The following is a 17,302-nucleotide window of genomic DNA, read 5'->3' on the forward strand; positions in this document are numbered from 1 at the left end:
ATGCTTTTGTATTTGACAATTAGACATAGATCTAATTAGATTTATAATTTTATGTGATTTGAGTGGTACGATGTGAGTAAAAGACAGATTTTATATATATATATATATATATATATAACTTAATAAAATAATCAACAATCAATAACAACTAGTACATTCTCTAAATGTATCTGTCATCCCAAAAGCCTGAATACATCAGAGTGGGATATCAGAGTGGAATAACAGCGTGACGCTTTATCTGGGAGGAGTGTTTAGACCAGGACGTGGAAAGATTTAAGAATGTTTACAGGCTAAAGTGAAAAAATCAGTAGAGACAAAGAGATTATTGTAGTGAAAAAGAAAGAGAAAGAGAGAGAGAGAGAGAGAGAGAGAGAGAGAGAGAGAGAGAGAGAGAGAGANCTCCTAAAACCGCAGTTTTCTAGGTGTAATAATTTAAAGATCCAGACTGCACAGGACGTAGGACAGGCAATTATAGAAGGGGGAAAGGAAGGAAAGAAGGAAATAAATAAATAAATAAATAAATAAATAAATAAATACATAAATTAGAGCACAGGTAAAGGGGAGGGTAAGGGGTGGACTCTTAGCAGTGAAGAGAAAAATGAAACCTGATCGAAGAGAATAAGAATTAAGCAACGAAAAAAATGGAAAGAGGTGAGAAGGGAAGCAAGCAGCTCAGTTCCATCTAGGACTCCATCTTAATGAATTAAGAATTACACTTTCCAGAGGCACAAAAATATTGTTAAGGTTTAAGTCAGTTTTTCTCCAAATTGGCTGTTTATTAGAGCTGCTTTGTTTTGTTAAATACAATTTCTCCAAGTGACTACTATGAGCAGACAGGTCTTTTAATATAAAATATCTCAGGGTGGAATCCCAGCACTCATATTTACAGAAGTTCCTCAAAGTAGAACTCTAATATTCAATTAAAATTAAGAACCATTGATTTAAGAGAATTGCAAATGTTTGAAAATAGCATCTACAGAGTTCATACTCTGTAGATAACTATGGTTATTAAAATCTACATCTTCAAAATATTAAAACTGTGTATCAAAATCTATATCTTATAGCACAGAGGCAATTGTTTTTTTTTCAAGAAAACTAGCTGTGTGTGAAATGAGACCTTGATGATAGAGCATGATATCCATTAGTGTCAATCTGTAAGATTTCATTGATGGCTTACAAAATGGTATTTCATGCAGCATAAGATGTGCTGCATAAACTGGAAAAAGAAATCATTCTCACGCATGCTAGTGATTTCCCCCTATACACAAGATGTGCTAATAATCTAAGTATGCTTCATTTCCAAGTATGTTCTTTTAAGGCAGTGCTCTCCTAAGTGTGGCTCATGAAACAAACATCAGAATCACTTTGCTTCTGTTTATAATAACCAAGCATAAGAGATATAGATAAAGCCAGAGGACCAATTTATAACTGAGAACTTTTAACAAGGACCTAGTCACTCACAGCTTTATGACTAGCCTATCAACTTCTTGTAGGCAAGGAGAGTTACCTCATATAAGAAGATAGTGGACTCAAATAATTAAGTATGCACTTACATCAGGCCAAGATAGTTTCATGGCTATACTGAAAATGAAGATTGAAAATGATCTGATTACAATACTTAAAATCTGGTATCCAAGACTCTCCTTGCAGGAGAGTTCTCATTGTCACCTTTGTTTGTAATACTTTCACTGTTTTTGACACCAGTTTACTAACCAAAAAGGAAACTTATTGATATTCTGTTGGGTTAATAGGGAAAGGTAGGGTTGATGGAGGGTTAGGGGTGGGTGGGGCCTAAGAACCTAGTTTATGACCCTTAAAAGGCAATGTGCAGATCATACAAGTAGTTTTGCATCATTTTAGTTTAAGTGTTGTCTTTCAATGAGAAATTTATATTCTGTTATTTCAAGGTCCTTGGAGGATGTTTTATAGCCAGACCACTCTTTTACCACATACCAGAAATAACATTAAAAAGACTAATTATAAAACTCTATTTCTTGGCATTAAATATTTTTTAAATTAGAGGCATATTGACACAAACAATACTCCATCTTCTTAATAGGCATAGTTCAGGGAAATATATAAAATGAGAATCTTTAAAGGCAAGGCACCATCTGTTTTATAAAGAGATACAAAAGGGAAATTAACTTTTGTAGCCTACAAATGCCAGAAATAAGCTTTTGATCCCCTAAAGCAAACATTTTTTGAGACGCAGTCCCACCACATAATTGCTACCATTTTCTTAGTTATACTATCCAGTTCCCTGCTGGCTGTTTATCTGTATAAACTTACCTTTATTTCTGATTATGTTAGTATAGAGATGAGAATCAAGTTTAATTAAATTAAGATTAAGAACATGACAATAACTGTCAATCCTTTATCTGTGTGAACTGTACAATTTTGTTTCCTATGAGAGAGTGCTACAGTAAAGATAAATGTAGTTCTCTGAGTCCATCAATTGACTAGATATACAGTAATCCACCCTTATCTGTGAGGGATCTGTTATAAGACCCCTCCCAGTAGATGTCCAAAACCTCAGATAGTATGGAACCCTAATCAAGTTTGTCAACTCTGTCAGAAATGTGGCAGTAGTTTTTTTGTCTGCAAACACAGAGTTTCCAGTAATTTTTATATTTTTCAATCTGAAACTATTTCAGAACCTGTGTAACCACCCCTTACTTGCAGTAAATGGCTTTGTGTCACTCATTTTAGGGGATCCCTTGCTGGAGTCTTTACATAGCTCAATGTTTTCTGACACAACATGTTGCTGTTAATCGAAAAATGTCTGGCCATGTCTTCCACACACAAATTTTATGCTTTTTCCATCCTAAGCATTTGTCACAAGTTGTGTCCATAATTTTGCAGTACAGGTTTAACAGCAAGACTAACCCAGATTTATTTTTCCTTCTTCACAATTTCACAGATTTGTTCTTACCATAGATCTTAGCAACCTCAGCATAACATTTTTTTCTTTATTAATTCAAGAGCTTTAACCTTTTCACTTAAAAGAAGTGCTTTATGGCTTCTCTTTGGTATGTCTGAATTGCCAGCATCACTACTCTTGTGCATTGGGGTCATTATAAAGTAAAATAAGAGTTAAACATAAGCTCTGTGATACCACAACAATCGGTCTGATAACCCAGATGGCTACTAAGTAACTAACAGATGGGTAGCATATACAGCGTGAACATGCTGAACAAAAAGATGGTTCATGTCCTGGGCAAGACACAGTGAGATGGTGCAAGATTTCATCAGGATACTCAAACAGCGTGAATTGTTTATTTACGGAATTTTCTATTTCATGTTTCCATACTGTGGTTGACTGCAGGTAACTGAAATTCCAGAAAGCTAAACCACAAATAAATGGGGACTACTATTAAGATCAGTGCTCTTACACCTTCCCATTCACATATGTCTACTTGTCTGCAAGTCTTCCTTTCTTTTATCCTTATACACTTATACAGCATCTACTGTTTAAGCCTCTCCTATATGCATATGTCGGACACTATGAATACAGATGCTATGGATGCAGAAATGAACTAATTACATATTTACTCTCAAGACAAATGTGTAAAGAGGTGTATTTTAACAATATCACAAACGTCATACCCAATGAATGAAATGTACTGTGGCTGTTGGAAAGCTTTTCCCACCACCACACACGAAGCAGAGGATATTTACACAGGAGATACACTTTCAGGTGAATTGTCAGTGCCAAGGCTATCATGTCACCCTTTCTATATGATTCAACAAAGCATATCTTTATGCAATAAATAAAACATGGACAGTACTGAAATATTTCTAATTTATATTAACAATTAATGATGAAAATTTTATAATAATTCATCCTTTAAATAAATATTTACTGCATGACTAATATGTCTGGCACATCCTGGAAAACAAGAAACAAAGCCACTGATGTCTTGGAGTTTTCAGCTTAAGGCGGGTAAAAGAAAAAAATAATTTAGATCGTCATAGTCCTATGACATGATGAGAGAGGGTAAGTTAAATAGAATGAGTGTGTGAGTGTGAGTGTGAGTGCATGCATGTGTGTGTGCGTGCGTGTGTGTGTTTGTGTGTGTGTGTGTGTGTGTGTGTGTGTGCTGGGAGGCTATTGAAAGTAAACTTCTAGGGAAGTTCTCTCTGAGGAGGTGACATTTTGAACTGGGTCCTGTATGATGAAAGTGAGTTACTCTTGCAAAATCTGAGGTGAGAAGAGTGTCCTTGGTTAACAAAAAACAGTGTACAAAAGCCATGAGGCATATTGTTAAGTATTTCTTCCCACACATCTCACACCAATGAGGATACATGACTGTATCACAGTATCTTGGATACAAACTACTGTGTTACTGGTGGATAGTGAGAACATTAACTATTAAGTAAGAATTACTAAGAACTAGCTACTGACACTATGAAGAAAGGCTTCCTTAGAAAAATAAACTAAAGGATAAGAGAAAGTAATCAAGCCATAAATAGAAGGGAAAGAGGTAAATGAGATAACATGAAAAAATGAGAAAGAACACATTCTAGAGATGGTTCAGTAGGACTGAAGCATACATATAGGAATAGAGTGCCCAAGATGAAGCTGGAGAGACAAAAAACAAGAGCCATAACATAACTTAAGTATATTCCTTATAAGGAATTCATACAACTCAAAAACAAAAAGACAAACAATCCAATTAAAAAAGTGGGCAGAGGACCTGAATAGACACTTCTTTCAAAAAGACATACAAATGGCCAACAGATATATGAAAAAAAGTTGCCCAACTTCACTGGCTATTAAGGAAATGAAAATCAAAACCACAAATGTGATATCATTTCAACCTTTTAGAATGGTTATCATCAACAAGACAAGTAATAAAAAATATTGGAGAGGATGTGGAGTAAAAGGAACCCTCATACACTGTTGGTAAGAATGTAAATTGATACAGCCACTATGGAAGGCAGTGTGGAGGTTCCTCAAAAAATTAAAAATAGAATTAGCATATGACCCAGCAATCCCTCTCCTGGGTATCTACCCAAAGAATCTGTAAATATATATGTACTCCAAAGTTCACTGCAGCTTTATTTTCAGTGGCTAAGACATGGAAATAACCAAAGCATCCTTTGATAGACGATTGGATGGAGAAGATGCAGTACATATACACAATGGAATATTACTCAGCCCTAAGTAAAGATGAAATAATGCCATTTGTGACAACATGGATAGATCTTGAGATTATCATGCTAAGCAAAATAAGTCAGACAGAAAATGTCAAGAACCATATGACTTCACTCATATGTGGGATATAAAACTGAAAGCAACAAGGCATATAAAGAAACAAAAACTCATAGACACAGACAAGAGTTTAGTGGTTTCCACAGGGTAAGGGGGAAGAGGGGATGACGAAAGAAGGTAAAGGGTCAAATATATGGTGATGGAAAGAGAAATGACTCTGGGTGGTGAACACACAATGCGATATATAGATGATGTATTATACAATAGAATTGTATACTTGAAACATATGTAATTTTACTAACCATCGCCACCCCAATAAATTCACAAAAAGAGGGGAAAAAAGACTTAGGTATATTCTTGAGGCATTTGGACTATTTTTTAAATATGCTGAGCCATTTATCTAATACTAACATATACAGACATATACATTCATTATTTATTTTATATTATACTATTAAATATTATAGATTACATACACATCACATTAATAAATATTAATATTATTATTATATAATATATGTTATATATAAAATTTGAAGCCATTCAAATACTCTAAAAAGTATACAGAACCATGGCTTTCCTGGCCTGACAAGAGCAACTTGAAATTAGGTCTGACTCTCAGATTTAGAGAAATATCTCCATCAGTAGTCGTTACTGAAAACCTTGGAGTTTTGTTTTGTTTTGTTTTGCTTTTAATATTGATTACCTATGTATTGCTCATAGAGTTTTAGATCCAGGAAAGCTGAAGAGAATCCCTAAGTGATTTTGATGTATTGCCTGTTTGGAAAGTATTATAGTCAAACATTCTCCAGATTTCTAAAACTCCTCAAGGGAAAATATTATTACATCCTTATGATTAATATTCAGAATACTCAGGATACAATAGCTATACATTTGAAATAACTTACAATTTATTTAAATGTAGTAAGTACAGTTAATGATAAAAATAAAACAGCAAGGATAAAGATTTTGCCAGATTTCTGTGTTTTCCAAGATACCATTTACTACCTAATAATATTCCCTGCTATCATGATTCCATTTTATGTCCAGGTAACCAACGTATAATAGCATTTTCTGCCAATTTATTAATGCATCCCTTTGTATTTATCATCATGGGAATTTCAACCCATTTCTACAATAATTCAATATAATTTGAACTTTTACTCTGCATGTCTAATACTTGAAATTAGTATATTAAATATATTCATTACATTAATTACTTAAATATATTCTGTATGCTAAATTGTAATAATCAAGTATAAGCAGGCCAAATGACTATGTTTTCATTTAATACCTAGTTTATTTTACTTTAAAATACACATTAATATACTTTTATTTGAAGAGTAAACACATATTTAAAGCTTTTTCAGCTAAAGCATACCATACAATAAGTCTAAAATTCATTTTTATTTTTTAAGTACTATCTTAACCAGTGCTGCTTGGAGTGTGTCCTCATATTATATAGGTAGTTACCTGTATGACACTGTCTCCAGGGCTCATGTCTGTATAAACATAGACATCATAGGACACTTCAGGGAAGGTTGGGGTGTTATCATTTGCATCCATTATCCGAATATTGACAAAAACTGGCTCACTTTCTTGCACACCATCAAAGGCCGTAATCTTTGAGGGTAGAAAAACATATTTAATAGAGAAGCCATGCAAACATAAACAGTACACAATGACTCTTACATTTCAGGAATTTTCTTAGCAACAGTTGCTTCTATAGCCAACATACTTATATTCGTCAAGAAAGTAGGTGCTCTAGATATGTAATATCTTTTTCTTGAAATTCACAAAATAGCAATTTTTAAAGGACTCATTGGCATTAGTTCATAGTGATATCTTAATTATTGCATTAACATTTTAATAAAGTCTAAAAAAAAGTCAGTGCCACAACACAACTTCCTCATTCTGAATTTTTTTCAAACTTTGTATCAAGGTTCTAACTGTCACTTTAGGCTTTCTTGGAAGCTCTGATTTAAGGTCTTCTGCTATGCAGGTTTCACCAGAAAGAACTATCTACATCCTACAATCAGTACGTTTCTATCAGCTCTGTTTTCTCCTATCTCTGAAGTTCAAAAATTTGGATTCACAGCTTTATCTTTCTTTTGTATTCTTGATTAACCTAAGATTTTCCATCTCAGTACTATGACTTTTTGAGCCAAATAATTCTTTGGATGGGGGGCTGTCCAGTGTATTATAAGATTATTATAAGATGTTAAGCAACTTCCTTGATGGCAACCCATCAGATTCCAATAGCACATCCTCACGGTAGTGACAACAAAAAATGTCTCCAGACATTGCTAACTGTTCTCAAGAGAAGGAAGGAGATGGGTTGGGGAGGGAGGCACAGGGATCATCGCCAGTTGAGAACCACGGGCTTAACCCTATGACAAAAATAAAAATGAATAACAATAAAATATAATAAAATAAAGTTTAGAAAATAAAATAATTGTTTACTTTGTGGATTCCAGTTCATAATATCCAATGGAAGTCAATCATGAGTGTATGGTGAAAAATGAAATCCCCATTTTTTTATCATCTTGAATATTAAATTTTGTCTTCTGGAAAGAATGATAGATAACACAGCTATACAAACTTATGACAGGAAAAGGACCTAGCCACGTGAATAATTATTTTATTATTGATCTTCTCTGTGGTATTCCTTGAAAATATTGCATTTTTCCTCCCAAGTGATTGAACTTTTCAGGTTTAAACAGATATCTGTTTCTGTTATATATATGGTCTCTTTACCGTAAAAATGTAAGTTTGTTGTTCTTCTCTGTCCACTGGTTGGAGCAAGGTGAGGTAGCGAATGATACCAGTCGGCGTGACAGTGAAGACTGATGCATAATCGTGGAGGTAAATGAAAAGCTCTGGATCTTTCGTCTTTGGAGGGAAAAAAAGCCATTATTTAAAACATAGACTAAATAATGCAACTATTAGTTCACTGCCTAAAAATGAATGTTTCAAATTTATTACAGAAACATGCATTATTATACTGTGGTTTCCTAAAGGAAGTAAAGATTTCACTAAATATTTACTCATAATTAAGCTAAAGGCAGGGACTCATTGTGTGGAAAACACAATACTGAAATAAGTACTAGTATTATTAATGTGAATAAAAGGAAAAATAGTAAGCAGGATGGAATAGAAAACAATCCAATTAACTTTTTTCTTGTTGGTTACTTAGTATCAATATTCTCAAAACTTCATTGGGCTCAACAAAGAAGAAATAAACGCGAAAAATAAAGGAAATTGGAGCCAAGGATTTTAGCTGTAGAATTTTACAATTACTTCATTTGTAATAATAAACTGCATATATGCATATTACTATCTTGTTACTGTGTTCAATGTAAAATAAAAATAAAATAAGCTGTGTATAACTCATTACCTATAATTATCATGCCTGCTCTTTCATATTTTAATGCTTTTCAGATTCTCCAAGGTGAAACATTTATTTGAATTAAAATATTTCAGATGATTAGATTGGAAATATTTGAATTAACCGTATGTGTCTTATAAAAGCATTAACAAAAATTATATACACATAATGAGGAAGTGATTGCAAACGTTCAAAATAGAGATAATTACTGAGCAGTGGGAACCCTTCACACTCTTATTGTCATCTCTGAAAGACAAAGCATTAATCTCTGCAGTGCAGAGAAAGAACAGAGACGTAACATAGGGTGGCTTGAAATTGGGGTCTGCATAGTGGCACAGGAAAGCAGGTGGGACAAATAAAAGTGGGATATTGTAAAAGAGTGGGCTTATGAACAAAGCTATGAAACAAAATAGCAAAAGGGATGGTACAGGAGGTAAGGTTTTTTAGAGATTATGGTGATTTTTTTTTTTCCCCTGCCACCTGTTGACAGCTCAAGCAGCAGCTCAACTTGCGCCAGGACTCAAACTGCTGTTGCACAGAGCTCACACTCTTGAGCAAGCTCTTAACCAGCTGAGCCACTCAGCTGGCCTGGGATTATGGCAACTTTTAAATTACTGTGTATAGTATGATGTGAATGTGGTTTAATATCATAGATTAATTTTCTAAATGTGGTATCAAGGGCTGAGGGCAGAGTAGAGAGACTGGGATTTGTTAAACACATGATAATTTGCAAAAAAAATAATAAAACTTGTATTCTAAAAATTTCCACATAAAAGTGAGAAATTGGAATGCGTACTACTACATTAAAAAGTGGGCAGAATTTGATCTACAAGATAATTTATACATCTAAAGCTCCAATATGAGTTTATTTCAAATAACTTTGAAATGCATAGTTTTATTTGAATCTGATACAAGTAGTGTGTGAATAATATCTCCTTATGAGGTATTACTTAGCTATATCATGGTAGCTTCTATATCCATGGTTTTGATATAAGATCTGTGTGCTATATTTACCCTGAAACAATAAAAACTAATATTACAGATAATAATTTTTATTGGTCTAGTTAATACAAAATAATCAAAGTTGTTAAGAGACGTAGAAAGTCAAGAAGATTGACAATATTTTCACATGTTTTTATTAAAATCTCATTTCTCAAATTGTTTAGCATGACTACAAATCTGGGTATTTTGATTAATCAAATATGTTAGTTAATAAAAAGTTAAATTCTTTATTTTTAAAAGTAAGTTCAAAGTATTTACAACTAAGCATATTTTGAACCACATTTTGAGGATTCTTCTTATTTTGTTATACTGTAGAGTTAACTGTAGTAAAACTAAATTATTTTAAATGATCAAAAATGTTCATTAGCATGCAGTTTCAATTAATAAAAACTAAATAAGCATCAATGCTATATTTTAGTGTTTATCATTGATTTTATTATACCTATTTACTACATTTCCAAATTCATAGTGTTTTTTTTTATTCTCTGCATGTACCAACAACTGCGCTAATGAACAGAGTTTCCTTTACTCATACCTTTGCACTAATAGTAATCCAAACTGAATAAGTTTTGCGATGTAACTTGCTTACAAAATATTTACTTTTTTCCTTTATTCAAATCCTTCAGTCATTCTCTACTTTCTTTATAACTAACTCTCTCTGAACTTATTTTCTTCCATTCACCTGTAGGTTCCACTAGTAAATTTGATAGATATTTCCATTCACACAGCACATGTTGTAAGCATTTTTTTTTATGTCAGGTATTGTGACAAGGCAATACTGCAATGAGTGTTGAGTTGTGAACCAGTGTCTTTATACATGACTGTAGTCTTATATGGTTGTGTCATGAACAACACCATTCATTTTGCCAATTTATGAAAGCGGTAAGGTTTTCTTTTTGAAATGCTTCCCATTTGAAAATGACATAAACACCTGGACTCCAGAAACAGACTCTCTCATATTTGATAACCAGAAATATTAAAGACTTTTGATAATTTAATTGTCTCTACCTCGTGCGTCCTTTTATAATACCTAGCTAGAGACTAAAATAGCATTTCCCAGAACTGTAGCTTATTTGTTTTCTGTAAGGAAGATAGTGTAATACATAAAGCTAGCATTGTACATCGCATATTAAGCACATTCTAATCTGTTCTGCATAGTTAATCTCTGATTAAAATATAGCTTTTTAAGTCTATGATTTTTTAAAATAGTAAGCTTTTAATGTTTATGAACAGCATACAAAGATGCTATTGGTAAATATCTCTGTATTTCTTTAAGTACAAAAATTTAAGGAGGCAGACTGGGAAATGTTCAGCCAATTATACTCAAATTTAAAATTTTATATTTATTTGTAGACATAATGCTAGTTTCAGGTGTGGTATAATACAAGTGTAAAACAAGTGTAACAGATAATGCTCTGGCTTAATGTTCTGATAGGGACAGTGCAATTTATGTTGTCCTTGTGTCTAAAAATTTATTTAAAATAAAAATTAGTTTGCTGTATCAATATGTACACAGAGGGATCATTACAAATGTTATTTTTCCCCATTGACATAAGGTGATATTATTTTATGCTAAAGTATACATTTGGTATTTAACAAAAGTAAGAAATATGGTTTCACTGACTTGTGGATTATTTTCTGGAAGGGTAATAAAAGCCCTGCTATTCACTCACAGCACAGAAAAAAAATGAATGAAAAGTAAACATATATACAAATGCAATGGTTGACAAATGTATGAATATAAAATTTTAAACTGCCATCACATAGAAGAAATGCATTCAAACATGACATTTTAAATACATTAGAACATTGCATTTGAGATCAATTTTGGGTTTCTAATGGGAATCAAGCTATGATATCACACACACGCACACAGGATTATATGCATCCTCATAGATATGCACATACAATACAGAAATGTATATATATATACATATGCATACTTATGAGCATACATATAAGTTACAAAGCATAACATGGAATTACAAAAAAATTAATCTCATCTGCCAGTTTGAATGAATTGACAATTGTCTGAAGCACCTATTCAAAAGAGTACTTCAAGCTTATACTCTATCATAAAGAATGCAGTGATGAATTATTAATGTTTGTCATGGACTACATAAAAAATAATAAATAATCTGCTTAAATTACATGCAATTTGGGTTCTACATGATTTTGTTCTACTATAATGTAAATACATTTGAATCATATATATTATATATATATATATATATATATATATATACTTATATAGTTATAGTTATAGATACCTTTACAGGTAATAATGAGTAACTGCCTACTTGTTTTAAGGGAAAAGAAAAAGAACAAGAAATTGAACCACAGCAATTAACAAAAGAACAAACACAAAATCAACACCTAGTACCTACAGGAACTCCACCAGGTGGAACCTATGTGCAAATTAAACACGAAAAATAATGTAAATATAAAGGACCACACACGTAGCTATGACATACAAGTGTACACTAGTAAAACAAACATAAAAACAAAAATAATATTTTAGAAGGTATGTTTTTCTTACTATTCTGACATATCATAGCTTACATATGATAGCATAATAATATTTATAAAGCATATAGGTACATTGCATTTTTAAGATTGTATTGTATTAAATTTCAAAGATATCTTTATTCTGAACCAGCAATACTCTATATAGGGATGTGAACTGACATGGAATTGTAAGTAAATCAATGGCTTTCTACAAGTCAATGTGTAACTATTGTTGGTTATTATCCCCCATTATTTTTTTTAAACCATCATTCAATAATCAACTTTTAGTCATTCAGCCCCTGAAATTCTGGAGGTCTCAGACATGACTCATAAAAATTTTGCACATTACCTTCTTTAACTATGTACTAGACTATTTTGAAACTACAAGGTAAAAGTAGTTGAAAAATATGTAAATGCAATTGACATATATTTTATATATGTATATGTTAATATCTGTATATCTGTATAAAAATAACATTACTAAAAATATTTTTACTTTTTTTATCAGAAGGATCCTTAAAATCTACGCTGCTAATCACACCAAAACTCATCAATCCCTACCACTTCTCCTTAAAACATTGCCTTACTTTCCACTGATTTAAAGGCAGACACACCACTTAATTTTTGGACAAATAAAATCAAGTCTGACCTCCTTTTTGCATTTGCCCTTTGGCATGGCTGTTCTTGAAGCATCTCAGGAGAACCGATTCCTGCAGTGACAACGTCTCGTTTTCTGCCTGATGCTGGCTCTCCATTTTTGTCGCTGATACCAGTATGAAGTAACATGCTGTCTATAGTCTTAAATCCTTTATCCCTATTCTGAGTAATTTCACTAACTCTGACTTAAAATCAGCAAGAATTTACAATACCGTAAAATTCTTGCCTGTGAAAGAAAAGGGGCTTGAAGTTGTATTTTGTGAATTTTCATCTATAAATAACCTAGGAATGAACATATTTTACTTTCTAAAAATAGAGAGTGCTTGGCCTGGAAAAAGAGGTGATTCTGAAGGGCATAAATCCATCTTCAAACATATTAATGACTGTTTCATAGATTTATTCTGGCAAATGGAAGATATAAGGAATAATGGATGAGTTATAAGAAGGCTGTTTTCTACTAAGTATGATGAAGAGCCTTCTAAGAATTAGTTGCTCAACCATGGAATGGGCTATATTGTGAAATAAGTAATTCGATATTATTAGAAATATTGACATAGATGTTAGGTATCCTCATTTATGAGCTCACTTAAATAATAGAGATATAGAGGGTATATATGATATTTTAGAAAACTTTGTCATTAGGGTATCAGACATACTTGTTCACTTTCTGGCACTTAATGACAATCATTCACTATAGATAATCTTAGATAAAGGATGGGCCTAAATAAAAAGCAAATAGCCAGATACAGTGTGTTTAATTGCTTGACATTTTTACAAACTATATTAACCACTCCACTGTTCATATTAATGACATCATCTAAGGGTGATTCTCACTCTATCTCCATCCCCACCAGCCTCAACTGAAGGAGCAGGCCAAGGCAGCAGTGATCGCAGTCACAATTCCTTTTCAGCCACAGGTAGATTGAGTAGAAAGGGAGACTGGTGAATTTGAGTCTCACACACAGTATTACACAGCTATTGCATGGTGCAACCAGGAGTCAAACCCAAAGCACAAACTCCTAAGGACCACAACATGCTGCCCCACCCCTGGGAACAGCTTGGAGCATTTGACAGGTGAACTGGCATTAAGTCTCCAAGAATAGAATTCTAGGTAAGGATTCCTAAAGGTTTTAGACCCAGGAGTTCTTGCCACCCTACTTCCCCAATACCTTGTGAGTCCCAATGTCCTTTACAATGTCCCTTAGAACACAATTTTAACAAAATGTTTTCCAGGAGAAAAAAATCTGAAAGTACTCTTAATTTACTAAACTGATGACAAAGCTCTATGTAATGAGATTCTGGAGCATTCTAGAGATGCTGTCCAGGTAGTGACATGTAACTATTAAAATCTAAACTGATTAAATTTAAACAAAATATTAAAAAATATGTATTCAGTCTAGTTACATTTCAAGTGCTCCATAGCCACATATGCTACCACATAGGGCAGCATAGCTACAGACATTTTTATTTTCTATAGAACAAAAAAAGTTCTATAGAACAATGTTATTGAAGAGGGAGAAACTGCTGAATCAAGACTCTTTCTGTTGCAGGTGACAGGAATCAAACTTAAAGCACATTAAAAAAATACACTTTGGGATATGCATATTTAGTCACAAAATCAAAGAAAAAGCTAGGATTAGTATAGCTTTGGGGGCCTAATAACCTAAAAAACAGGACTCTTCTGTGTGTGTATATGAGAGTCCATCCTCTACCACTGATGATAGGTTTTCTTCATTATGTCTATAAACTTGGCTACCATGGCTTCAGATTCATCTCCACTTTTTTATTGCATGATTCCAAAGTCTTCCAGCTCCAATTCTTTTTCCATTCATTTCCTGGGAGGACTTGACTAACCTCTATAACCTGATATAGATTTTCTTGTCTACTATTCCTTACAGCCACTGTCACAAAGGGTGTTGTAATCAATATAGCCACTGGCAGAAGTGTAAGTGGGTCAGCTGACCCTAAATGTTTTTTTCTCGAATATCATACTATCAGAAAAGTCCCCTAAATCCCATGCCAGGGCTGCTATAGTGACTTTTTATATGCATTGTTTAATGCCATTATTTTTTCCTATCAGCAATTATATAAACTGTTTTCAACCCATATTAATAAATAAGATTGCCCTGGTAATTTAGCTGTCAGTGAAACATTCATTTTCTTCCTTATACTGAATATTTATAAACTGAAAAAGAACAGGTGCTGACTTCAAACATACTTTTCAAGTAATATACTTGATATTTAATTAAATTAATACCCTAAGACCCTCATTTACATGGACTTCTTCTCTAATCTATAGCTCATGTCACCACGTCTTTGTAAGATTTCCTATTGACATAAATATAACAAGAGAAGTGTTAACAAAACAAGAATTACATTTATATTTAACTTACATCTTCTACATCCTTGTCTAGAACCATGATTTGTAGAGGACTGGTCAAATTTACACTGTCACAAATAGTTGATCCCACTGGGGCAGATTCCAGGATATAGCCTTGATAACTGGGCATTGTGAAATACGGGTTCTGATTGTTCACATCTAGTATTTCAATATGGAGGCTGGCAAAGGCTGGAAGAGGATGACCGTTGTCCTGTTCAGCCTAGAAAAGAATAAAAAAAGGTGAAAATTGTATGTGATGCAGTGTCTTTGGAGTGTTCCTTTTCATACTCTATGTAGGAAATCTCTTTTGAACCGATATCATTGCAGAAAAAAAATAAATGCTTTAAAATTAGAGGGAGTTAGAAAACATAAATGAGAAAATAGAAGTCCAGACAGCTTCCATCATTGTTTTGGATTCCCGTCCTCAAACCCAAGGAATATTTTAAAAATAATAATAATAATCACTGCAATAAATTATGTAGCTGCCACTATATATTGTTAGAAGAGATAACTGTGCTTAAATACAGTTAGAAAATTGAGAAGTGAAGATATTTGAGTAAATTGCTGATAAAATATTTAAATAAAAGACAGAGAAAAAGACTCACAACTCAAATAAAACGTTATACTTATTTTTGTCTCTTTCATGTTTTCTCATTCCACACTAATAATTAACTACCCAAATAATTCACAATTTTTTATAAAATTAATAGATTAAGGCTACATTTGGAAAATCCTCAAAAGCATCATATAAGAAACAAAGTATAGGGCCGGGCGAGTGGCGCGTTGGTTAAGAGCTGGCTTGGGACACCAGCTCTGAGCAGCAGGGCCTCCATTAGGATCCCACATGAGGGCCAGTGACGCTGTGTCCTCTACAGCTAAGATGGTGAACAACAGCTCAACCTGGAGCTAGGCTGCCATGAGTTGCCGGCGACGGTGTAGGCTGCAGTGAGGCTGCAGTGGGCTGCCGTAACTACCATGAGTGGCTGGTAGCCAGTGTGAGTGATCTGCAGCCGCCGTGGGTGGCTATCCAATGGCCGGTGATCAACTGCCTCACCCAGGAAGAGCGCAATGATAATACCAACATGGGCCAGTGAAGTGACATCCTCCACAACTAGACTGAATAACAAAACAATAGCAACTTGTCTGTTCCCCTTCCCCGATTCCCCAACGCTGTTCCTCTCCCCCAATTCCCCAATAAAATCTTAAAAAAAAAAGAAACAAAGAATAATTATCATGAAATAATTCCAATGAAATATTTAAGTACCTATAGAATTTCAAATATATTTAACAATAAATGTCATTCAAGTAAATGTAATATTTACATTAGGAATATATTTTTTCTTCAGTTTTTTAATAAATGATGTAAATTTATATTTCAATAAGTTTTCTTAGGGAATCTTCACATGGTCATTTGTGAATGGAGAAACACCATCTCTTGATTTTTTTTAAATTATTTTACTACATAGCAATCCAAAAGTTTTATTTAAGGGAAGATTTCATCACAATTGACTTCTAGAAAATCTCCTCCAAACTTTAGGAGAAATCATTAACATAATTCAATAGTATATACATTTACTGAAATAGATTCAAATTCTGTCATAAATTTTTATTGATGTGTTTTCCCCATTGTTGCAATAATTGTATTTTGAAATCAACTCAGTGTAAGAGTTAAATACTTTATACTAAATCCTGGAGTGCTTTCCTAGATGAAATAGTGACATTTTGGCCATGAAAGTTTACAAGTAGTTCAGACAGATGTCTCTGCTCAATCCAGAGGCAAGAACTTGGGCCTCTAGAAGATAATTTTGCACTTTCTTCTAATTGTAATTTAACATTTCATCAATTAGAAGGGTAGGTAACAAATCACAGTGATGTTGCGAGCGTTGGTGGTATAATGGTGAGCATAGCTGCCTTCCAAATCACAGTGATGTTTGTAAGTACTGGTGACTCTGTACGAGAAAAATCACGATGTGTTATCACTTCATGTTAGTTTTAAAAAACACGATATATTGTATTATCATTTCATATTATTATTAATATTAAATATATTTTGAAATATAATTAATGCAATTTATTAATTTTAAGTTATGATCATTAATAAACCCACAGTGAAGTAATGTTACATAAAGCATTAATTAAAATATTAATCTTA

At 33.1% G+C, this 17,302-nt stretch overlaps 1 protein-coding gene across 1 annotated transcript in view; it reads right to left on the bottom strand.

The window, feature by feature from the left end:
* The window catches only part of PCDH15 (protocadherin related 15), a gene marked incomplete at its 5' end in the record, with an annotated part of 518,446 nt that overhangs the window by 249,050 nt on the left and 252,094 nt on the right, over positions 1-17,302 (bottom strand). The window contains 3 exon segments of the mRNA XM_019629964.1: positions 6,689-6,838; positions 7,973-8,107; positions 15,164-15,370. Of these exon segments, the coding sequence (XP_019485509.1) occupies positions 6,689-6,838; positions 7,973-8,107; positions 15,164-15,370 (492 nt within the window).

This window comes from Hipposideros armiger, unplaced genomic scaffold, assembly GCF_001890085.2.
Source record: "Hipposideros armiger isolate ML-2016 unplaced genomic scaffold, ASM189008v1 scaffold_876, whole genome shotgun sequence".
Taxonomy (NCBI): Eukaryota; Metazoa; Chordata; class Mammalia; order Chiroptera; family Hipposideridae; genus Hipposideros; species Hipposideros armiger.